Source organism: Carcharodon carcharias, chromosome 35 (genome assembly GCF_017639515.1).
Source record: "Carcharodon carcharias isolate sCarCar2 chromosome 35, sCarCar2.pri, whole genome shotgun sequence".
NCBI classification, from domain to species: domain Eukaryota; kingdom Metazoa; phylum Chordata; class Chondrichthyes; order Lamniformes; family Lamnidae; genus Carcharodon; species Carcharodon carcharias.
Genome location: NC_054501.1, coordinates 3,532,684 through 3,557,020, shown reverse-complemented (window position 1 = coordinate 3,557,020; position 24,337 = coordinate 3,532,684). Strand labels below are relative to the sequence as shown.

General features: G+C 54.8%; 1 protein-coding gene across 2 annotated transcripts in view; it reads right to left on the bottom strand.

Moving 5' to 3' along the window:
• fgd1 (FYVE, RhoGEF and PH domain containing 1) overlaps positions 1 to 24,337 on the bottom strand; it is a 727,438-nt gene that overhangs the window by 187,930 nt on the left and 515,171 nt on the right. Inside the window, exons 1-2 of one of the 2 annotated variants that reach the window (XM_041179530.1) lie at positions 11,682 to 11,709; positions 703 to 888 (exon numbers count right to left, since the gene is read on the bottom strand). In XM_041179530.1, coding sequence (XP_041035464.1) covers positions 703 to 888; positions 11,682 to 11,703 — 208 coding nt within the window. In that variant the 5' untranslated portion in view covers positions 11,704 to 11,709. Of the gene's footprint in view, positions 1 to 702; positions 889 to 11,681; positions 11,710 to 24,337 lie in introns of those variants that run through there. The other variant, XM_041179529.1, reaches the window with a different exon arrangement.

Genomic DNA, 24,337 nt, shown 5'->3' with positions numbered 1-24,337 from the left:
GCTCTTCCCCCTCTCTCTCTCTCGCTCTTCCCCCCTCTCTCTCTTCCCCCTCTCTCTCTCGCTCTCCCCCCCTCACTCTCTCTCGCTCTTCCCCCTCTCTCTCTCTCGCTCTTCCCCCCTCTCTCTCTTCCCCCCTCTCTCTCGCTCTTCCCCCTCTCTCTCGCTCTTCCCCCTCTCTCTCTCTCGCTCTTCCCCCCCTTGCTCTCTCTCGCTCTTCCCCCTCGCTCTCTCTCACTCTTCCCCCCCCTCTCTCTCGCTCTTCCCCCCCCTCTCTCTCGCTCTTCCCCACCTCGCTCTCCCCCCCCTCTCTCTTCCCTGCCCTCCCCTCCACCCCCATCTCTACCTCTCACTCTCGCCCACCCTGATCCCTGGCTCAGCCAATCAGAGAGTCGACTTGCCAGCCAATCAGCACCCTTTTATCCTGAAGGAGAGGCTGGGGTGATTCTCTGAAATTTGGTATTCTTGGGTTTATCCTGAAGAGTGTCAGGCCCCTGTATTGTCAACGAAACACAACTTCAGGATGAGCTGAAGATTGGGGACAGTGAGTTGACCAACAGTTAGATGGGGCCTGACCAAAACCCTGTTGTGCGGTATCTCAGGGGAAACAAATACTGTTGTCTGCTTTTTGGACATTCAATCTTTGGATGGGCAGGCTGGGCATTCATTGAGATTGACCACCCATCGCTCTCTGTCAGCACTCACCCTGAGGTTTGGACCCCACTGATCTCCGAGTGGGTGAAGGCCTCTCCCCGGCGATTCCTGGTGGTGCCGGGCGGTCAGGTACCGGGTTACCCGAGGCCTCAGGGTTGGCTCCGTCTTGATGGCCCTCGAGGCATGGGCTGGCCTCCAAGGACAGGCTCTTGACCAGCGAGTGGGGTGCGGGGACACCTGCAGTAGAAGTGGATGGGGTGGGGGGGAAGAGGGGGAAGAAGACAAGTTGGAGGTTAGCTCAAAAGCCTATCAAGTAGGCCCGGTTCGCCATAGCAACCAGAGGGTGTGGCCTATTGCCTGACACCAAAGCAAATCTTCTTGACCAAAAGAAGCTGAGAGGTTTAAGGGAGGGAATTAGAGAGTTTTGGGCCCAGGCAGCTGAAGGCACGGCCGTCAATGTTGCTTCGCAGATCCTGGCCCCATACCAACATCCTGGGGGTTACCATTGACCAGAAACTAAACTGGACCCAGCCATATAAATACTGTGGCTACAAGAGCAGGTCAGAGGCTGGGAATCCTGCGGAGAGTAACTCACCTCCTGACTCCCCCAAAGCCTGTCCACCATCTACAAGGCACAAGTCAGGAGTGTGATGGGATACTCCCCACTTGCCTGGATGAGTTGCAGCTCCCAGAACACTCAAGAAGCTCGACACCATCCAGGACAAAGCAGCCCCGCTTGATGGGCAACCCATCCACAAACATTCACTCCCTCCACCACCGACGCACAGGGGCAGCAGTGTGTGTACCATCTACAAGATGCACTGCAGCAACTCGCCAAGTCTCCTTCGACAGCGCCGCCCAAACCCACCACCTCTACCACCTAGAAGGACAAGGGCAGCAGACACATGGGGAACCCCACCACCTGCAAGTTCCCCTCCGAGCCCCTCACCATCCCGACTTGGAAATATATCGGCCGTTCCTTCACTGTCGCTGGGTCACAATCCTGGAACTCCCTCCCTAACAGCACGGTGGGTGTACCTACACCACACGGGGACAAAATCCTGGAACTCCCTCCCTAACAGCATGGTGGGTGTACCTACACCACACGGGACAAAATCCTGGAACTCCCTCCCTAACAGCGCGGTGGGTGTACCTACACCACACGGGGACAAAATCCTGGAACTCCCTCCCTAACAGCGCGGTGGGTGTACCTACACCACATGGGGACAAAATCCTGGAACTCCCTCCCTAACAGCACGGTGGGTGTACCTACACCACATGGGGACAAAATCCTGTAACTCCCTCCCTAACAGCACGGTGGGTGTACCTATACCAAACGGGGACTGCAGCGGCTCAAGAGGGCGGCTCACCCACCACCTTCTCAAGGGGGCAATTAGGGATGGGCCCCCAGTGACCCCCCACATAAAAAAGATGAACAGATATCTGAGGGTATATGCCCACAAACCTGTTAGAATTGCAGGATAAGGGGGGAAGGATATGAGATCATCGCCTTTCTAAATAAAGACATAGAGTACAAAAGCAGAGAGATTCTGGCGAAATGCTATTAAAGTCACGAGCATATGATCAGGAAAGCTAGTAGAAAGTTATTGTTTATTGGGAGGGGAGTTGAATACAAAAGTGGGGAGGTTATGTTTCAGTTGTACAGGGCGCTGGTGAGACCACATCTGGAGGACTCTGTAGAGTGTTGGTCTCCTTATTTAAGGAAGGATGTCAATGCGTTGGAAGCCGTTCAGAGAAGGTTGACCAGACTAATACCAGGAATGGGTGGGTTGTCTTATGAGGGAAGGTCGGACAGGTTAGTCTTGTATCCGCTGGAGTTTAGAAGAGTGAGAGGCGACTTGATTGAAACCTTGAAGATCCTGAGAGGGTCTTGGACAGGGTGGATGTGGGGAGGACGTTTCCTCTTGTGGGAGAATCTAGAACGAGGGGGGGTCACTGTTTAAAAATAAGGGGTCACCCATTGAAGAGGGAGACGAGGAGAAATTTTTTCTCTCAGGGGGTCGTGAATCTTTGGAACTCTCTCCCTCAAAAGGTGCTAAGAGCAGAGCCTCTGAATATTTTTAAGGCCGAGGTGGATGGATTCTTGATTAACAAGGGGGTGAAGGGTTATCGGGGCGGGGGGGTGAAAGGTTATCGGGGGGGAAAGGTTATCGGGGGAGGCGGGAATGTGGGGTTGAGGTGACAATCGGATTGGCCACGATCTTATTGAATGGGAGTAGCAGGCCCGAGGGGCTGAGTGGCCTCTTCCTGCTCCTCGTTCATCTCTCCCTACGTTCTTATGTTTAACCTCAGCTGGGGTATTGCCTCCAACTCCAGCCCCTCCCACCCCCACGCTTCAGGGGAGGAGGACGTCGAGGGTCTCGGGGGGAGGGGAGGGGAGGGGATTTACCAGGAGGGTCCCTAGGGGACGAGGGGGACTCCAGCTCATGTTGGAGAGGCTGGAGGGAGCCGGGATTGTTCCCCTCAGAGCGGAGAAGGTTAAGGGGGGGGATTGAATCGAGGAGGGTTCAAAATCACGAGGGGGTCTCGATTGAGTGAATGAGGAGAAACTGTTCCCAGTGGCAGGAGGGTCAGTAACCAGAGGCTGGGGGGGGGGGGAGACACAGATTGAAGAGAATCGGCGGGAGGGGGAGGGTGGAAGGGGAGATGAGGAGAATTGTATTTAGTTTGGATGTGGTGAGTTGTTGTGATCTGGAAGGTGCTGCCTGAAAGGGCGGGAGAAGCAGATTCACCCTCGAAAAGGGAGGGGGGGTGGCATTGGATAAATACTGGAAGGGGCGGGGGGTGCAGAAAGGGAAGGGACAGGGGAGGAGGAGGAGGGAGAGTGGGATTGACTGGAAAGCTCTTTCCAAGGGGTCAGCAGAGGGAGGATGGAGCGAATGGCCTCTGTCTGCACTGTTGAGGGCCGATTGGCGGGGCTATTGCGTGAGAGAACGTCTCCCTGTTTGCTGGACCCTCCCAGCCCAGGACCGATAAGGGGTTAATTCCCTGCTCGGACAGGGCGTTCAAAGTGCCAATGGCCTGACAGCGAGTGAATCATCGGGGTTGGCAGCCTGCCAGAGAGTTCAGCTGCCCGGGGAGCGTCACTCAATGACTTTCCACTTCTGAGTGTGGAACCGCACACTGCAAATAACAGGAAGATAAAAGCCAAAGGGGGAGGGAGGGGTGTGAGTAGGAGAGGGGGCAGGTAGCACTTAACCAAGCCAAGGGGCGTTTACCTTGGAAACTCCAAAAATGACTGCTCCACCAACTGTCTGACAGTGCACTAAGGGAGTGCCACACTGTTGGAGGGTCAGCGTTGAGGGAGCGCCGCACTGTTGGAGGGTCAGCGTTGAGGGAGCACCGCACTGTGGGAGGGTCAGTGCTGAGGGAGCGCCGCACTGTTGGAGGGTCAGTGCTGAGGGAGCGCCGCACTGTGGGAGGGTCAGCGCTGAGGGAGCGCCGCACTGTGGGAGGGTCAGCGCTGAGGGAGAGCCGCACTGTCGGAGGGTCAGTGCTGAGGGAGCACCGCACTGTCAGAGGGTCAGTGCTGAGGGAGCGCCGCACTGTGGGAGGGTCAGTGCTGAGGGAGCTCCGCACTGTCGGAGGGTCAGTGCTGAGGGAGCGCCGCACTGTCGGAGGGTCAGTGCTGAGGGAGCGCCGCACTGTCGGAGGGTCAGTGCTGAGGGAGCTCCGCACTGTCGGAGGGTCAGTGCTGAGGGAGCGCCGCACTGTCGGAGGGTCAGTGCTGAGGGAGCACCGCACTGTCAGAGGGTCAGTGCTGAGGGAGCGCCGCACTGTGGGAGGGTCAGTGCTGAGGGATCGCGGCGCTGTCGGAGGGTCAGTGCTGAGGGAGTGCCGCACTGTGGGAGGGTCAGTGCTGAGGGAGCGCCACACTGTCGGAGGGTCAGTGCTGAGGGAGAGCCGCACTGTCGGAGGGTCAGTGCTGAGGGAGAGAGGCACTCTCGGGGGTTCACCCCGGTGTCCTGGGGCCAATTCGTACCGCCTCAGCCAACACCACCAGAGGGAAAAGAAAACAGGCGATGCGAGACATTACCACATTTGGGCTGCTTGTGGGATCTTGATGTGCACCGGTCGGCATTCTCCTGCACCACAGCAGAGACCGAACTTCAAAATCTGCTTAACTGGGGCTTCGGGACCTCCTGTGACCGGTCGAAAGGGGGCTGGGAGTAAATGGGCGTCCCTGTCCTGGACACAGGACCATTGGGAGACGGCGTTCCCAAGCAGGGCTTCAGTAGTTGAGACCAGAGCCACCCACCTTCCTCAGTGCTGGGAGTTTGTGTTCTGCTGCCTCCGATCATTCTCCGCCCGCTTCCACCGCTTCATTGCGCTGGGAGACCTGAACACCCTGACTTCCAGCCCTGCTCACACATCAGTTACTGACCTTTGACTGAGGCTGAGGGGAGGAGCCGTCTGCCATCTGGCTGAGGTGTATCCCCGGACCCTCCTCCCGACTGCCAGTCTTTTGAACGGGTGAATGGGAGGTCGGGAGGGAGTCGACGGGGAGGGACCAGACTGGGGGGTTGGGGGGGGGTGGGGAAGCCAACAGGGCTGCAGGCTCCAGATTAGTCACCTTCAGAGGCAGCATCTCCACACAGACTGTCTCTGTCCCTCTCTCACTACCTGCTGCTCTCTCTCCCTGTCCCTCTCTCTGTCCTTTTCTCTGTCCCTCTCTCTCTCTCTCTCTCCCTGTCCCTCTCTCTGTCCTTTTCTCTGTTGCTCTCTCTCTCTCTCTCTCTCTCCCTGTCCCTCTCTCTGTCCTTTTCTCTGTCCCTCTCTCTCTCTCTCTCACTGTCCCTCTCTCTCTCACTGTCCCTCTCTCTCTGACCCTCTCTCTCACTGTCCCTCTCTCTCTATCTCTCTCCCTCTGTCCCTCTCTCTCCCTCTGTCCCTCTCTCACTGTCCCTCTCTCTCTGTCCCTCTCTCTCTCACTGTCCCTCTCTCACTGTCCCTCTCTCTCTGTCCCTCTCTCTCTATCTCTCTCCCTCTGTCCCTCTCTCTCCCTCTGTCCCTCTCTCACTGTCCCTCTCTCTCTGTCCCTCTCTCTCTATCTCTCTCCCTCTGTCCCTCTCTCTCCCTCTGTCCCTCTCTCACTGTCCCTCTCTCTCTGTCCCTCTCTCTCTCATTGTCCCTCTCTCACTGTCCCTCTCTCTCTGTCCCTCTCTCTCTCACTGTCCCTCTCTCTCTGTCCCTGTCTCTCTCTCTGTCCCTCTCTCTCTCTCTGTCCCTCTCTCTCTGTCCCTCTCTCTCTGTCCCTCTCTCTCTGTCCCTCTCTCTCTCTCACTGTCCCTCTCTCTCTGTCCCTCTCTCTCCCTCTCACTGTCCCTCTCTCTCTCTCTCTGTCCCCCTCTCTCTCTCTGTCCCTCTCTCTCTCTCTGTCCCTCTCTCTCTCTCTCTGTCCCTCTCTCTCTCTCTGTCCCTCTCTCTCTCTCTGTCCCTCTCTCTCTCTCTCTGTCCCTCTCTCTCTCTCTGCCCCTATCTGTCCCTCTCTGTCCCTCTCTCTCTCTCTGTCCCCCTCTCTCTCTCTGTCCCTCTCTCTCTGTGTCCCTCTCTCTCTCTCTCTCACACTGTCCCTCTCTCTCTCTGTCCCTCTCTCTCTCTCTGCCCCTATCTGTCCCTCTCTGTCCCTCTCTCTCTCTCTTACTGTCCCTCTCTCTCTCTCTCTGTCTGGGTGGGGAAGGAAACGGGGTGGGTGTGGGTGGGGAATGAGACGGGGTGGGGTTGGGTGGGTGGGTGGGGAAGGAGACGGGGTGGGGGTGGGTGGGTGGGGAAGGAGACGGGGTGGGGGTGGGTGCGGAAGGAGACGGGGTGGGGAAGGAGATGGGTTTGGTGGGGGGGGTCAGCCCAGCCAAACCACTAGCCAGCTCCTTCCATCTCCCTCCACCCTCCCTCCCTCCTTCTGTCCCTCTCTCCGTCTGTCCTCAGCTTTGTCGAGGGACAGATAGATATTGGCCCCCAGGGCACCGGGTACAATTCCATCCAACCCCCCATCCCCGCTGACCTCACTCTGCTGCACTTTCAGATCAAAAAGGCCACGGGGGTCTTCCATATTCCCCTGAGAGAGGGCCGAAGGAGGGTGAGGGGGCGGGACTCGCGTTTCAGGTCTCATCCCGAAGGTGGGGCCTCTGACAGTGCGGCACTCCCTCAGCACTGACCCTCCCACAGTGCAGCGCTCCCTCAGCACTGACCCTCCGACAGTGCGGGAAGTGTGTCAGTATTTACAGGGGGTCCCCGGGGAGTGTGTCAGTATTTACAGGGGGACCCTGGGGAGTGTGTCAGTATTTACAGGGGGACCCCGGGGAGTGTGTCAGTATTTACAGGGGGACCCCGGGGAGTGTGTCAGTATTTACAGGGGGACCCCGGGGAGTGTGTCAATATTTACAGGGGTTCCCCGGGGATTGAGAGAGAGTGAGAGGCAGAGTGGGAGAGAGAGCGAGCGAGAGGCAGAGCGAGCGAGAGAGTGAGAGAGCAAGCAAGAGGCAGAGTGAGCGAGAGGCAGAGCGAGCGAGAGGCAGAGCGAGCGAGAGAGAGGCAGAGCGGGAGAGAGAGAAGCAGAGAGGGAGAGAGAGAGGCAGAGCGGGAGAGAGAGAGGCAGAGCGGGAGAGAGAGAGAGGCAGAGCGGGAGAGAGACAGAGAGAGAGAGCGAGAGGCAGGGTGAGCGAGAGGCAGAGACAAAGAGAGAGAGAAAGAGAGAGAGGCAGACAGAGGGAGGAGAGAGAAGAGACACCGAGAGATAGAGGCAGAGAGAGATAAAAAGACAGAGTGACAGTATTCCCGTGTGTTACAGCGAATACCATCCTCCCTGAAGGATGGACCCCAGTTCACCTCCATCTCTAATAAAATGCCTTTGCTGAGGGCATGTTAACCCTGTCACTTTTACAGGTTATCCAAAAATGCAGCGAATCTGAACAGCTACTGCTGGTAATTGAGGGGAGGGAAACGTGAAACACAGGGTCTCAGTGACCGTCTCACAACCTTCCCCCCTCCACACCCGAGGGACATCGCCCATCTCCCCCTGGCTGTTTCATTATAACAGTATCTGGCACAGCAAGGGTTAATGTGGGACTGGGAAACTGTACCACCCACAGAGCCACATCACCTGAGACTAGGGAGAGTTGTGGACTGGACAGAGACCTGTGTAGAGGCAAGCATGGAGTTAGCTCTTAGCTTGGGCTATACCCTGTATCGATGTACAAAATCGTGTGCTACCAATAAACACTCAATGTTCATCCATACAAAACTCAGAGCCGCTTTGTGAGACCAACTTAACAGAATATCCAAAATGGTGCAGCGGCTGAGAAAACCCGGAGCCTGAGAGGAGCTGGAGCAGAAATTCAAACACTGGGAAAACCTAAGGAAGGGCACAGTGGCCTGATTAAAACCACGGGGAATGAAGGCATGCTGGGCTGAGCTGGGGTGGGCTGAGGTGGGGTGGGGGGGATGAACTGAACAACGCTCCTTCGCAGAAACAGAAAGGCAGAAGCAAAAAAAAACAAAAGTCCACCGAGCAGCTGAAGACTCCACCAGGTCTCGTGGGGGTTCGTTGTGAATGACCCCAGAGTCAAAGGCCCGAGCAGGCCCAACCAGACAAGACTCAGGACCACGTTGGCAGACAGACCAAACTGGACACTCACCCCTCCCACCAGGAACATGACCCAGGTCCCAGTGACAGGCTCCCTCCCTCCCTCTCTTTCTTCCTCTCTCTCCCCCGCTCTCTCTTTCTCTCTCCCCCGCTCTCTCTTTCTCTCTCCCCCCACTTTCTCTTTCTCTCTCCCCCCACTCTCTCTTTCACTCTCCCCCCTCGCTCTCTCTTTCTCTCTCCCCCCCGCTCTCTCCCCCCCACTCTCTCTCTCTCTCCCGCGCTCTCTCTCTCTCTCTCCTGCTCTCTCTCTGTCTCCAAGTCCCTGTCCCATCCCTCCTCTCTCTCTGATGCCCATCCAGGGTAACAAACTGCACAGACACATTCCATGAATAACTGTCCCTTGCTCCAGAGGGATTTGCTACAGCAGGGAGAGCGGGTCCATCGGAAAAGGTAATCCGGTAGGGGGGGTGGGGGAGTTACCTCTGTAACCTCCTGCAGTCCTTACACCCCTCCCAATCTCTGTAACCTCCTCCAGCCCCTACACACCTCCCTATCTCTGTAACCTCCTCCAGCCCCTACAACCCTCCCTATCTCTGTAACCTCCTCCAGCCCCTACACCCCTCCCTATCTCTGTAACCTTCTCCAGCCCCTACACCCGTCCCTATCCCTGTAACCTCCTACAGCCCCTACAACCCTCCCTATCCCTGTGACCTCCTCCAGCCCCTACAACCCTCCCTATCTCTGTAACCTTCTCCAGCCCCTACACCCCTCCCTATCTCTGTAACCTCCTCCAGCCCCCTACAACCCTCCCTATCTCTGTAACCTCCTCCAGCCCCTACAACCCTCCCTATCTCTGTAACCCCCTCCAGCCCCTACACCCCTCCCTATCTCTGTAACCTCCTCCAGCCCCTACACCCCTCCCTATCTCTGTAACATCCTCCAGCCCCTACACCCCTCCCTATCTCTGTAACCTCCTCCAGCACCTACTCTCCCTATCTCTGTAACCTCCTCTAGCTCCTACAACCCTCCTTATCTCTGTAACCTCCTTCAGCCCCGACAACCCTCCCTATCTCTGTAACCTCCTACAACCCTCCGAGATCTCTGCGCTCTTCCAATTCCGGCCTCTCGAGCATCCCCCGATTCCCATCGCTCCACCATTGGCGGCCGTGCCTTCAGCTGCCTGGGGGGGGGGCCCTGAGCTCTGGAATTCCCTCCCTCAACCTCTCCATCTCTCTCTCTCTGTCTCTTTCTCTCTCTCTCTCCTCCTTTAAGACGCTCCTTAAAAACTGATCTCTTTGACCGAGCCTTTGGTCCCCTGTCCCTAATAACTCGGCGTGTGACTTGGGGTCAGATTCTGTCTGATTTACCCTCCCGTGAAGCATCTTGGGGGATGTTTTATTGCAGTAAAGGTTCTATACAAATTAACTGTATTGTTGTTGGAATACAAAAGGGCGGAGGTTATGTTACAACTGTACAGAACTCTGGGAAGGCCCCTTCTCTGCAGTAAGCATGTTCTGTTCCGGGCCTAGGGTCACTGAGAGACTAATTGCACAGGCGACAGTGACTGTTCAGTTCTGGTCGCACCTGCCTCCTCCTGTTCCTATGTAACAAGCTCAAGGGGGCCGAATGGCCTCCTTCTGTTCCTGTGTAACAGGCTCGAGAGGGGCTGAATGGGCCTCCTACTGTTCCTGTGTAACAGGCTCGAGAGGGGCAGAATGGTCCTCCTCAAGTTCCTGTGTAACAGGCTCGAGAGGGGCAGAATGGGCCTCCTCCTGTTCCTGTGTAATAGGCTCGAGAGGGGGGCTGAATGGGCCTCCTCCTGTTCCTGTGTAACAGGCTCAAAGGGGGCCGAATAGCCTCCTTCTGTTCCTGTGTAACTGGCTCGAGAGGGGCTGAATGGGCCTCCGCCTGTTCCTGTGTAACAGGCTTGAGAGGGGCTGAATGGCCTCCTCCTGTTCCTGTGTAACAGTCTCGAGAGGGGCTGAATGACCTCCTCCTGTTGCTGTGTAACAGTCTCGAGAGGGGCTGAATGACCTCCTCCTGTTGCTGTGTAACAGTCTCGAGAGGGGCTGAATGGTCTCCTCGTGTTGCTGTGTAAAAGGCTCGAGAGGGGCTGAATGGGGCCTCCTCCTGTTCCTGTGTAACAGGCTCGAGAGGGGCTGAATGGTCTCCTCCTGTTTAAGTATAGGACTCGATTCTAATCAAGGTGATCCCCCCAGCAACACTCATTGTAGTCAGAGCTGGCACGGAAAGACCAAACCATATCGCGACAGAAGCCTTAAGATGAGAGGCCTCTTATTTTATCCTGAACTCCATGAGGGAAATTGGCCTGTCAATGCTCGGCCTGGTTTGAGGATTCACTTAGGCCAAGGCTTCGGGGGGGTACCATCACTGAGAGCGAATTGGGAGCTGCAGCTGAAGATGGGGTTAAGTGGCGGCTTCGAATCAGAGTCAGAAGGTCGTGAGTTCAACCCCCACTCCATCAGGAACGAGGCTCATAATCTAGGCCTGACACACCCTACCACCGCCATTACAGCACTGGGGGAGCGCCGCACTGTTAGAGGGTCAGTGCTGAGGGAGCGCCGCACTGTCGGAGGGTCAGCGCTGAGGGAGCGCCGCACTGTCGGAGGGTCAGCGCTGAGGGAGCGCCGCACTGTCGGAGGGTCAGTGCTGAGGGAGCGCCGCACTGTCGGAGGGTCAGTGCTGAGGGAGCGCCGCACTGTCGGAGGGTCAGCGCTGAGGGAGCGCCGCACTGTCGGAGGGTCAGTGCTGAGGGAGCGCCGCACTGTCGGAGGGTCAGCGCTGAGGGAGCGCCGCACTGTCGGAGGGTCAGTGCTGAGGGAGCGCCGCACTGTCGGAGGGTCAGTGCTGAGGGAGCGCCGCACTGACGGAGGGTCAGCGCTGAGGGAGCGCCGCACTGTCGGAGGGTCAGTGCTGAGGGAGCGCCGCACTGTCAGAGGGTCAGTGCTGAGGGAGCGCCGCACTGTCGGAGGGTCAGTACTGAGAGAGTGCCGCGCTGTCGGAGGGTCAGTGCTGATATCTTCTGGGCTGAGAAAGGAAGTCAGTGGAAGATGAGCTCTGAGACATGCCAAACCTATCCCAGCCACCAGCGACAGGCACATGGTGGTGATCGTGACAGCGATGCCTTATGTAGTCGAATGGTCTTGACAAAGGCAGAGACAGGTATTGCATTGTGGTGTGCGATTGGTACATCAACGTGTACAAACTCGGAAGATCCCTCAGAGCCTCACACAGACTGACACAAGGTCTCCCAGCAACTTCCATCCCTCTGTGTTTGCGGCTCTCGACACACAACCGCCTGGTGTGGCGCCATCCCCTCCAGCCCCTCGCGTGCTCGCTCCCCCACACCTCAACGTAAAACATCACCCAGCAACCCCCTCCCCTCTTCCCTGAGGACTAACCTTACCATTCTGAGAGGATTCAGCCATTCCTGCAGTCTGTCAGTCTGCAGAGAGAGAGAGAGAAAGAGTGATAGTCAGAGAGAGAGAGAGAGACACAGAGAGAGAGACAGACAGAGAGAGACAGACAGAGAGAGAGTGAAAGACAGAGAGAGAGAGAGAGAGACAGAGAGAGAGTGACAGACAGAGAGAGAGAGACAGACAGAGAGAGAGAGAGACAGACAGAGAGAGAGATAGAAAGAGAGAGAGAAACAGACAGAGAGAGACAGAGAGAGAGAGACAGAGAGAGAGAGACAGACAGAGAGAGTGACAGAGAACAAGAGAGATAGGGAGAGAGAGAGACAGATGGAGTGAGAGACAGAGACAGAGGGAGGAGAGAGAGACAGGGAGAGAGAGAGACAGGGAGAGAGAGAGAGACAGGGAGAGAGAGAGACAGGGAGAGAGAGAGAGAGAGACAGAGAGAGAGAGAGACAGGGAGAGAAAGAGAGAGACAGGGAGAGAGAGAGAGAGACAGGGAGAGAGAGAGTGAGAGAGAGACAGAGAGAGAGACAGGGAGAGAGAGAGAGAGAGGGAGAGAGAGAGAGAGACAGGGAGAGAGAGAGAGAGACAGGGAGAGAGAGACAGGGAGAGAGAGACAGGAGGGAGAGAGAGAGAGACAGGGAGAGAGAGAGACACGGAGAGAGAGAGAGAAAAAAAAAGGGAGAAAGAAAAAGGAAGAGAGAGAGAGAAAAACAGAGTCAGGGAGAGACAGAGGGTCCACCTCAGAGCAAGGATTTCCGGACACACACTGTGTCGGGAGGGGGGTGGGGGTGGGGGGTGTGGGAGGAACGATAAACACACGGCGGATATCACAAAGGAAAGCTGCTGCTGACTGCTTCTCCCACACCCCCCCCCCACCACCCCCCACACCCCCTGCACCCCCGCTCTCTCTCTCTCTCTCTGTCTCACACACTCTGTCTCTCCTGTCCAGTCTCTGTCCAGCTCCCTTGGCCTTGGGGCCGGCGGGGAGGGAGGGAGGGAGGGAGGGGGCCGCCTGTGTTAAAATCGCTCGCCTGGGTCTCCCAGCTTCCAGCGGCCTGGGAGGCCGTCACCCTGGCAACAGTGCCGAGAGCGAACAAATGGGTCAAAAATATATAGGGACGGAGCCATGGGAAAGGGGAAAGGAGGGGGTGATTTTGGGGGTGGGAGGGGTGAGATGGGGGGTTGGGGGGGGGTGGGTTTCGAGAAAGGGGGCAGGGCAGGTCCCCGTCTCCAATCAGCCCCCTTCCTGCTCTCCCACTGTCGCGAGGAATGAAGTTCCCATTCGTACCCTATCATCGCCTCCTCCAGAATTCAAATAATTGTTGGCTTTGTTACAAAGCGAGATCCTTACAAGCCCTGCACAGATGCCAAAAGCATTAACAGGTCACGTCAGGAGCTCTGAACTGTTCTGGCCGAGGCTCTGAAAATATCTGGCTGCGTTCTCTCCACAACCACAAGTATTACGAGCCGGCAGGAGAGGCAATGGCCAACTCTGCAGGCATCACATTCAGTCGTGCTCCCTTGTCCCATTAACTTACTTCCTCAGACTGTCCACTCACTCGCATCGCAGGTACAGCACGGGGTTAGATACAGAATAAAGCTCTCTCTACACTGTCCCCATCAAACACTCCCAGGACAGGTACAGCACGGGGTTAGATACAGAGTAAAGCTCCCTCTACACCGTCCCCATCAAACACTCCCAGGACAGGTACAGCACGGGGTTAGATACAGAGTAAAGCTCCCTCTACACTGTCTTGCCCTCTCATTCCAACTTAGCACCCAATCTCTGGTTGCTCTACAGTGTCCCCCGCCGGCGCCAGGTAAGGAGTCTCACGGTGGAAGAGCCCCACTAACTCAGCCCGCTTGCACCCAGCGACTGGCTGGGCTGGACACGAGATGCCCGGGGAATATCCTCTGGGATAAGGGAGGGTTATGTCTGGGAAAGGTGGGGTAGAGGCAGATGAACGGTTTGTGTGTGGAACCCTGATCGAGCGCTGCGCTGGGCTGGTGAGGGTTAAACCTGGGTGTCCGGAGACCTGGTCACAAACAGTATTAACCATGCTCGGCTGGAGTCTTGGCGCTGCTGTGATTTGCTGAGGGGGGAGGCACGGAGTTGGGGGATGGACGGAGGCGGGAGGAGAGAGACGGGGAGGGTGGAGAGACGAGGAAGGGGAAGGATGGGGGGAGGGAAGGAGAGGGGGGGAAGGAGGGACAGAGAGGTGGGAGTGACAGAGAAGCGAGAGGGGCAAGATGGTTTTGGAGGCTTGGAAGTGGGGAGATCAGCAGAGGGACAGAGGGAGAGAGTGTGGGAGAGAGATAGGGACAGAGAGAAAGAAAGAGAGGGAGCGACAGATAGAAAGACATGGGGTGTAGGTGTGGGTGTCACAGACAGAAACAATACAGAGGGCTGAGCGTTCGATAAAGAGATATCACCTGGCAAGGTAGAGAACTCGAAACGATATACCCCGGAGACTGGACTCCGGTGGGATATATCCCAGAGACTGAACTCTGACAGGATATATCCCAGAGACTGAACTCTGACAGGATATATCCCAGAGATTGAACTCTCACAGGATATATCCCGGAGACTGAACTCTGACAGGATATATCCCAGAGACTGAACTCTGACAGGATATATCCCAGAGACTGAACTCTGACAGGATATATCCCAGAGACTGAACACTGACAGGATATATCCCAGAGACTGAACACTGACAGGATATATCCCAGAGACTGGACTCTGACAGGATATATCCCAGAGACTGGACTCTGACAGGATATATCCCAGAGACTGAACTCTGACAGGATATATCCCAGAGACTGAACTTTGAAAGGATATATCCCAGAGACTGAACACTGACAGGATATATCCCAGAGACTGGACTCTGACAGGATATATCCCAGAGACTGGACTCTGACAAGATATATCCCAGAGACTGAACACTGACAGGATATATCCCAGAGACTGAACTTTGAAAGGATATATGCCAGAGACTGAACACTGACAGGATATATCCCAGAGACTGAACACTGACAGGATATATCCCAGAGACTGGACTCTGACAGGATATATCCCAGAGACTAAACACTGACAGGATATATCCCAGAGACTGGACTCTGACAGGATATATCCCAGAGACTGGACTCTGACAGGATATATCCCAGAGACTGAACACTGACAGGATATATCCCAGAGACTGAACTCTGACAGGATATATCCCAGAGACTGGACTCTGACAGGATATATCCCAGAGACTGAACACTGACAGGATATATCCCAGAGACTGAACTCTGACAGGATATATCCCAGAGACTGAACTCTGACAGGATATATCCCAGAGACTGAACTCTGACAGGATATATCCCAGAGACTGAACTCTGACAGGATATATCCCAGAGACTGGACTCTGACAGGATATATCCCAGAGACTGAACACTGACAGGATATATCCCAGAGACTGAACACTGACAGGATATATCCCAGAGACTGAACACTGACAGGATATATCCCAGAGACTGAACTCTGACAGGATATATCCCAGAGACTGAACACTGACAGGATATATCCCAGAGACTGAACACTGACAGGATATATCCCAGAGACTGGACTCTGACAAGATATATCCCAGAGACTGAACTCTGACAGGATATATCCCAGAGACTGAACTCTGACAGGATATATCCCAGAGACTGGACTCTGACAGGATATATCCCATGGACAGACACATCCTGCCTTCAAGGTAATGACATCAGCTCCTGGTGTATCACAGGGTAACTCGGGAACTGAATCATTTTATGACACGAAATGACGAGGACAAATAGCAAGTAAGCGGGGGTGATTCAATCCTGGGATATGTAACTCCGGTCTCAGTAACAAGCAATACACCATCACCTAGTGTCGGAGGGTCAGTGCTGAGGGAGTGCCGCAATGTCGGAGGGTCAGCGCTGAGGGAGCGCCGCACTCTCCGAGGGTTGGCGCTGAGGGAGCGCCGCACTGTCGGAGGGTCAGTGCTGAGGGAGCGCCGCACTGTCGGAGAGTCAATGCTGAGGGAGTGCCGCACTGTCCGAGGGTCGGCGCTGAGGGAGCGCCGCACTGTCGGAGGGTCAGTGCTGAGGGAGCGCCGCACTGTCGGAGGGTCAGTGCTGAGGGAGCGCCGCACTGTCGGAGGGTCAGTGCTGAGGGAGCGCCGCACTGTCCGAGGGTCAGTGCTGAGGGAGCGCCGCACTGTCCGAGGGTCGGCGCTGAGGGAGCGCCGCACTGTGGGAGGATCAGTGCTGAGGGAGCGCCGCACTGTTGGAGAGTCAGTGCTGAGGGAGCGCCGCACTGTCGGAGGGTCAGTGCTGAGGGAGCGCCGCACTGTTGGAGGGTCAGTGCTGAGGGAGCGCCGCACTGTTGGAGGGTCAGTGCTGAGGGAGCGCCGCACTGTCGGAGAGTCAGTGCCGAGGGAGCGCCGCACTGCTGGAATGAATGTCACTAGATTACACTGATTCTATATTTGAGAGGGGCTATTTTAGTCTTTGGTATCTAATTATAGCTCTCTCTGGTGATGTGGTATCTGTAGCTGTACACCAGGGAGCCACAAGTCTGCCCATTTGCAATTCAGATTCAGAGCTGCTGACACCAGACAAACTCCAGTCTGGAATATTTCATCTGCAGATCCACACTGCCAAGAGAGCCCAGGATCTCTCACTCACAAATACACTTCAATCCTTTCACCTCAATCCCACCTTCTCCCCGTATCCCTCAATCCCACCTTCTCCCCGTATCCCTCAATCCCCACCTTCTCCCCATATCCCTCAATCTTCACCTTCTCCCCGTATCCCTCAATCCCACCTTCTCCCCATATCCCTCAATCCCACCTTCTTCCCATATCCGTCAATCCCCACCTTCTCCCTGTATCCCTCAATCCCACCTTCTCCCTGTATCCCTCAATCCCACCTTCTCCCCATATCCCTCAATCTTCACCTTCTCCCCGTATCCCTCAATCCCACCTTCTCCCCATATCCCTCAATCTCCACCTTCTCCCCGTATCCCTCAATCTCCACCTTCTCCCCATAACCCTCATTCCCACCTTCTCCCCATATCCCTCAATCCGCACCTTCTCCCTGTATCCCTCAATCCCCACCTAGTCCCATTTCCCTCAATCCCCACCTTCTCACCGTATCCCTCAATCCCACCTTCTCCCCGTATCCCTCAATCTGCACCTTCTCCCTGTATCCCTCAATCCCCACCTAGTCCCATTTCCCTCAATCCCCACCTTCTCCCCGTATCCCTCAATCCCACCTTCTCCCCGTATCCCTCAATCCCACCTTCTCCCCGTATCCCTCAATCCCACCTTCTCCCTGTATCCCTCAATCCCACCTTCTCCCCGTAATCCCTCAATCCCACCTTCTCCCCATATCCCTCAATCCCACCTTCTCCCCGTATCCCTCAATCCCACCTTCTCCCCGTAATCCCTCAATCCCACCTTCTCCCCATATCCCTCAATCCCTGCCTGTTGGCCCTCACCCTCGCCCCTTGCCTCTGTCCGAGGATCAGTGCCGTGGGAAAGCTGGAGATCTCGAGTGGAGATTGAAGAATCGACGAGGCATTTTGTTCGACTGTGCGTGTGTGTGAGAAAATGCAGGAAAGGGACCAGGAGACAGGGATGTGAGGGAACCAAACTTGTCTCCTGCTCAATAGTCAGTCAACAGCCTGGACCAGTACCGGTGTGAGCTCCATTGAGGAACCCAAGCACCCCCTTGGCTGATCAAGAAAATCAGGCTCCTGTTTTGAGTTGAGCCTACAGGGCCCACTCATCTCCTGGAGACAGTTCACTGAGGAATGGGCGTCAGGAATTGTTGTGGGGCCTCTCTGGTGAAAGGAAGTTGGAAATGCTTTCTATTCTTGTGAATTCTCTCTCTCTCTCTCTCTCTCTCTGACACATGGAACCTATTAGACTTCTGATCCGCTCACTGTACCTCAGAGGCTCCTCTCCACAGAGTTTGGCCCTCCCTCGTCACCAGGGTTACTCCAATCCTACCCGCCTCCTCAATCCCGCACTACACAGGCCCCAGTGACTGATTTCTGAATGATCGAGACCCCGTATCCCTCAATCCCACCTTCTTCCCATATCCCTCAATCCCCACCTTCTCCCCGTATCACTCAATCCCACCTTCTCCCCATATCCCTCAATCCCACCTTTTCCCTGTATCCCTCAATCCCACCTTCTCCCCATATCCCTCAATCCCCACCTTCTCCCGATATCCCTCAATCCCACATTCTCCCTGTAGCCCTCAATCTCACCTTCTCCCCGTATCCCTCAATCCCACCTTCTCCCCATATCCCTCAATCCCACCTTCTCCCCGTATCCCTCAAGTAGCCTCACAACCCAGGCCTGTGAGTAGACCTCGTTGGGTTACATAAAACAGGTCGGGTCAGCTGCTTCTGGGCCTCGTAGCATCCTAGGCCTCAATTTCCCCTCTGCTCACACATCTCGCTGAATGGGGAACGATTCCTTCTGGCAGAAGGACAAGAATAGGCTTTTAAAGGATCCCTCGTGGTAGCTGGAAGTAAATTAACCAACTCCCTACCAGATAGCAACAATTATTACTCTCAAATTCTACCACACAAATGGGCAGATAAATAATGGAGTTGGATGTAATGGGGAAGGAAAAGGCTTTGGGATTTCGGATTGGGATTATTGTGCGCAATAAGGTTGATCCTAAAAAGGGGTTCCTCAGGAAGTAATCCAGATGGAGGAAAGAGAGCAAGGCAGCAAGTCGCCAAAGGCGAAGGTTGTTTAATTAAGAATCGGAGCTGCTTAAGATCTGCGAAGCAATTGCCCAAGGATTCAAGGATTGCGCCTCTCAATTCTATGCCCCAGGAAGATCAGCCTCATAAGGCAGGCCACAGCACTGTTGGAGGGTCAGCGCTGAGGGTGTGCCGCACTGTCGGAGGGTCAGTGCTGAGGGAGTGCTGCACTGTGGGAGGGTCAGTGCTGAGGGTGCGCCACACTGTCGGAGGGTCAGTGCTGAGGGTGCGCTGCACTGTCGGAGGGTCAGTGCTGAGGGAGTGCTGCACTGTGGGAGGGTCAGTGCTGAGGGAGCGCCGCACTGTCGGAGGATCAGTGCTGAGGGAGCGCCGCACTGTCAGAGGGTCAGTGCTGAGGGAATGCCGCAGTGTGGGAGGGTCAGTGCTGAGGGAGCGCCGCACGGTCGGAGGGTCAGTGCTGAGGGAGCGCCGCACTGTCAGAAGGTCAGTGCTGAGGGACCGCCACACTGTCGATGGATCAGTATTTCAGATGAGACGTTAAACCCAAAAACCCCACCTAGTTGCTCAACAACAGCCTGTAAATATGTTGGCACGGCCGCCAATAATGGAGCGATGGGAATCGGGGGATGCTCGAGAGGCCGGAATTGGAGTGAAGCAGAGATCTCGGAGGGTTGTAGGAGGTTACAGAGGTAGGTAGGGTTGTAGGGGCTGGAGGAGGTTACAGAGATAGGGAGGGTTGCAGGGGTTGGAGGCGGTTACAGAGATAGGGAGGGTTGTAGGGGCTGGAGCAGTTACAGAGATAGGGAGGGTTGTAGGTGCTGGAGGAGGTTACAGAGATAGGGAGGATGTAGGGGCTGGAGGAGGTTACAGAGATAGGGAGGGTTGTAGGGGCTGGAGGTGGTTACAAAGATAGGGAGGGTTGTAGGGGATGGAGGAGGTTGCAGAGATAGGGAGGGGTGTAGGGGCTGGAGGAGGTTACAGAGAAAGGGAGGAATGTCGGGGCTGGAGATGATTACTGAGATAGGGAGGGTTGTAGGCGATGTAGGAGGTTACAAAGATAGGGAAGGTTGTAGGGACTGGAGGAGGTTACAGAGATAGGGAGGGGTGTAGGGGCTGGAGGAGGTTACAGAGATAGGGAGGGATGTAGGGGCTGGAGGAGGTTACAGAGATTAGGAGGGTTGTAGGGGCTGGAGGCAGTTACAGAGATAGGGAGGTTTGTAGGGGCTGGAGGAGGTTACAGAGATAGGGAGGGTTGTAGGGGCTGGATGACGTTACAGAGGTAGGGATGGTTGTAGCGGCTGGAGGAGGTTACAGAGATTGGGATGGTTGTAGGGGCTGGAGGAGTTTACAGAGATAGGTAGGGTTGCAGGGGTTGGAGGAGGTTACAGATATTGGGAGGTTTGTAGGGGCTGGAGGAGGTTACAGAGATAGGGAGGGTTGTTGGGGCTGGAGGAGGTAAAAGCGAGCATGAGAGAAATAGAGAGCGAGAGAGAAAGAGAGAGTGAGAGAGAAAGAGAGAGCGAGCGAGCGAGAGCGAGAGAGAGAGCGAGCGAGCGACAGAGAGAGAGCGAGAGAGAGTGAGCAAGAGAGAAAGAGTGAGTGAGCGAAAGAGAAAGAGAGAGTGAGCGAGCGAGAGAGCAAGCGAGAGAGAAAGAGTGAGCGAACGAGAGAGAAAGAGTGAGCGAGCGAGAAAGAGAGTGAGCGAGAAAGAGAGAGGAAGAGAGAGCGAGCGAGAGAGAGAGAAAGAGAGAGAACGAGCGCGAGAGAAAGAGAGAGCGAGCGCGAGAGAAAGAGAGAGCGAGTGAGAGACAAACAGAGATCGAGCGACAAAGAGAGAGCAAGCGACAAAGAGAGAGCGAGAGAGAGAGAAAGAGAGAGCGAGCAAGTGAGAGAGTGAGAGAGAGAATGAGCGAGTGAGAGAGAGAGATAGAGAGCGAGAGGGAAAGAGAGAGCGAGCAAGCGAAAATGAGAGAGAGAGTGAGAGAGTAAGCAAGAGAGAAAGTGTGTGTGAGCATGTGATAAACAGAGCGAGGGATAAAGAGAGAGTGAGCGAGTGAGAGAGAGAGAGCGAGAGAGAGATTGAGCGAGAGAGAGCGAGCGAGAGATCATGAACAAGAGAGCGCGAACGAGAGAGAGTGATAGAGAGAGAGAGCGAACGAGAGAGAGAGCGAAAGAGAGAGAGAGCGAACGAGAGAGAGAGAGCGAGCGAGAGACAGCGAGAGAGAGAGAGAGCAAGAGAGAGAGAGAGCGAGAGTGAGCGAGAGAGAGAGCAAGAGAGAGAGAGCAAGTGAGAGAGAGAGAGAGAAAGAGAGAACGAGCAAGAGAGAAAGAGAGAGCAAGCAAGAAAGAGCGAACGAAAGAGGTGGAGCGAGAGAGAGAGAAAGGAAGAGCGAGCGAGAGAGAAAGAGAGAAGGAGTGAGAGAGAAAGAGAGAGCGAGCGAGAGAGACAGAGAGAGCGAGCGAGAGAGAAAGAGAGAGCGAACGAGAGGGAAAGAGAGAGCGAGCGAGAGGGAAAGAGAGCGAGAGAGAAACAGAGAGCGAGCGAGAGGGAAAGAGAGAGCGAGAGCGAAAGAGAGAGCAAGTGAGAGAGAAAGAGAGAGCGCGAGAGAAAGAGAGAGCGAGAGAGAGACAAAGAGAGAGTGAGTGAGAGAGAAAGAGAGAACGATCGAGAGAGAGAGAGCGAGCGATAAAGAGAGCACGAGATAGAAAGAGAGTGATCGAGAGAGAAAGAGAGCGAGCGAGAGATAAAGAGAGAGCGAGTGAGAGAGAAAGAGAGCGACCGAGAGGGAAAGAGAGAGCGAGAGAGATAGTGAGAGCTAATGAGAGGGAAAGAGAGAGCGCGACAGAAAGAGAGAGCGAGCGAGAGACAAAGAGAGATCGAGCGACAAAGAGAGAGCAAGCGACAAAGAGAGAGAGAGAGAAAGAGAGAGTGAGTGGGAGAGAAAGAGAGAATGAGCGAGAGAGAGCGAGTGATAAAGAGAGCACGAGAGAGAAAGAGAGCGCGAGCGAGAGAGAAAGAGAGCAAGCGAGAGAGAAAGAGAGTGAGCGAGAGATAAAGAGAGAGCAAGTGAGAGAGAAAGAGAGCGACTGAGAGGGAAAGAGAGAGCGAGAGCAAGTGAGAGGGAAAGAGAGAGCACGAGAGAAAGAGAGATCGAGCGACAAAGAGAGCAAGCGACAAAGAGAGAGCGAGAGAGAAAGACAGAGCGAGAGAGAAAGAGAGAGCGAGTGAGAGAGAGAACGTACAAGTGAGAGAGAAAGAGAGCGAGCGAGAGAAAAAGATAGAGTGAGCGAGCGATAAAGAGAGAGCGAGCGAGTGAGAGAGAAAGAGAGAGCGAGCGACAAAGAGAGCGAGCGAGAGAGAGAGAGTGACCGAGAGAGAGAGCAAGCGAGAGAGAGAGAGAAAAAGAGAGCAAGTGAGAGAGAAAGAGCGAGCAAGAGAGAAAAAAGAGCAAAAGAGAGAGCAAGCGAGAGAGAAAAAGGGAGCGAGAGAGAGAGAGCGAACGATAAAGAGAGAACAAGAGAGAAAGAGAGAGCGAGCGAGAGAGAAAGAGAGCGAGCGAGAGAGAAAGAGAGTGAGTGAGAGAGAAAGAAAGAGCGAGTGAGAGAGGAAGAGAGAGCGAGTGAGAGAGAGAGAGCGAACGATAAAGAGCGAGCGAGAGAGAAAGAGAGCGAGCGAGAGAGAAAGAGAGAGCGAGTGAGAGAGGAAGAGAGAGCGAGTGAGAGGGAAAGAGAGAGCGAGTGAGAGGGAAAGAGAGAGCAAGCGAGAGACAAAGAGATAGTGAGTGAGAGAGAAAGAGAGAGCGAGTGAGAGAGAGAACGTACAAGTGAGAGAGAAAGAGTGCGAGTGAGACAGAGAGAACGAGCGAGTGAGAGAAAAAGAGACAGCTAGCGAGAGAGAGAGAGAGCGAGCGAGAAACAAAGAGAGATCGAGCGACAAAGAGAGAGCAAGCGACAAAGAGAGAGCAAGAGAGAGAGAGAAAGAGAGCGAGAGAGAACGAGAGAGCGATAAAGAGAGAGCAAGCGAGTGAGAGAGAAAGAGAGAGCGAGCGAGAGAGAAAGAGAGCAAGTAAGAGAGAAAGAGAGAGCGAGTGAGAGAGAAAGAGAGAGCGAGCGAGCGATAAAGAGAGAGCAAGCGAGTGAGAGAGAAAGAGAGAGCGAGCGAGAGAGAAAGAGAGCAAGTAAGAGAGAAAGAGAGAGCGAGTGAGAGAGGAAGAGATAGTGAGTGAGAGAGAAAGAGAGAGCGAGCGAGAGAGAAAGACAGCGAGCGAGAGAGAAAAAGAGAAAGCGAGAGAGAAAGAGAGAGTGAGTGAGAGAGAGCGAGCGAGAGACAAAGAGATAGTGAGTGAGAGAGAAAGAGAGAGCGAGCGAGAGAGAAAGACAGCGAGCAAGAGAGAAAAGAGAAAACGAGAGAGAAAGAGAGAGCGAGTGAGAGAGAGAGAACGTACAAGTGAGAGAGAAAGAGTGCGAGTTAGACAGAGAGAACGAGCGAGTGAGAGAAAAAGAGACAGCTAGCAAGAGAGAGAGAGAGCGAGCGAGAAACAAAGAGAGATCGAGCGACAAAGAGAGAGCAAGCGACAAAGAGAGAGCAAGCGACAAAGAGAGAGCGAGAGAGAGAGAGCGAACGAGGGAGAGAGAGAGAGAGAGTGATAAAGAGAGAACAGGAGAGAAAGAGAGAGTGAGCGAGAAAAAAAGCGAGCAAGAGAGAAAGAGAGAGCGAGAGAGAAAGAGAGAACGAACGAGTGAGAGAGAAAGAAAGCGAGTGAGAGGGAAAGAGAGAGCGCGAGAGAAAGAGAGAGCGAGCGAGAGACAAAGAGAGATCGAGCGACAAAAAGAGTGCGAGTGACAAAGAGAGAGCGAGCGACAAAGAGAGAGCGAGCGACAAAGAGAGAGCGAGCGACAAAGAGAGAGTGAGAGAGAGAGAAAGAGAGTGAGCGAGTGAGAGAGTGAGTAGAACGAGCGAGTGAGAGAGAAAGAGAGAGCAAGAGAGAGAGAAAGAGAGAACGAGCGAGAGAGAAAGAGAGAACGATAAAGAGAGAACTAGAGAGAAAGAGAGAGCGAGCAAGAGAGAAAGAGAGCGAGCGAGAGAGAAAGAGAGCGAGTGAGAGAGAAAGAGAGAGCGTGAGAGAAAGAGAGAGTGAGTGAGAGGGAAAGAGAGAGCGCGAGAGAAAGAGCGAGCGAGAGACAAAGAGAGAGTGAGTGAGAGAGAAAAAGGGAGCGAGCGAGAGATAAAGAGAGAGCGAGCGAGAAAGAGAGAACGAGCGAGAGAGAGAGACCGAGCGATAAAGAGAGCACGAGAGAGAAAGAGAGAGCGAGTGAGAGAGAAAGAGAGTGAGCGAGAGAGAAAGAGAGTGAGCGAGAGAGAAAGAGAGCGAGTGAGAGAGAAAGAGAGAACAAGTGAGAGAGGAACAGAGCGCTAGTGAGAGGGAAAGAGAGAGCGTGAGAGAAAGAGAGAGCGAGAGAGAAACAGAGAGCAAGCGAGAGGGAAAGAGAGAGCGAGCGAGAGGGAAAGAGAGAGAGAGAGAAAGAGAGAGTGAGTGAGAAGGAAAGAGAGAGCGTGAGAGAAAGAAAGAGCGAGCGAGAGAGAAAAAGAGAAAGCGAGAGAGAAAGAGAGAACGATAAAGAGAGAACTAGAGAGAAAGAGAGAGCGAGCAAGAGAGAAAGAGAGCGAGCGAGAGAGAAAGAGAGCGAGTGAGAGAGAAAGAGAGAGCGTGAGAGAAAGAGAGAGTGAGTGAGAGGGAAAGAGAGAGCGCGAGAGAAAGAGCGAGCGAGAGACAAAGAGAGAGTGAGTGAGAGAGAAAAAGGGAGCGAGCGAGAGATAAAGAGAGAGCGAGCGAGAAAGAGAGAACGAGCGAGAGAGAGAGACCGAGCGATAAAGAGAGCACGAGAGAG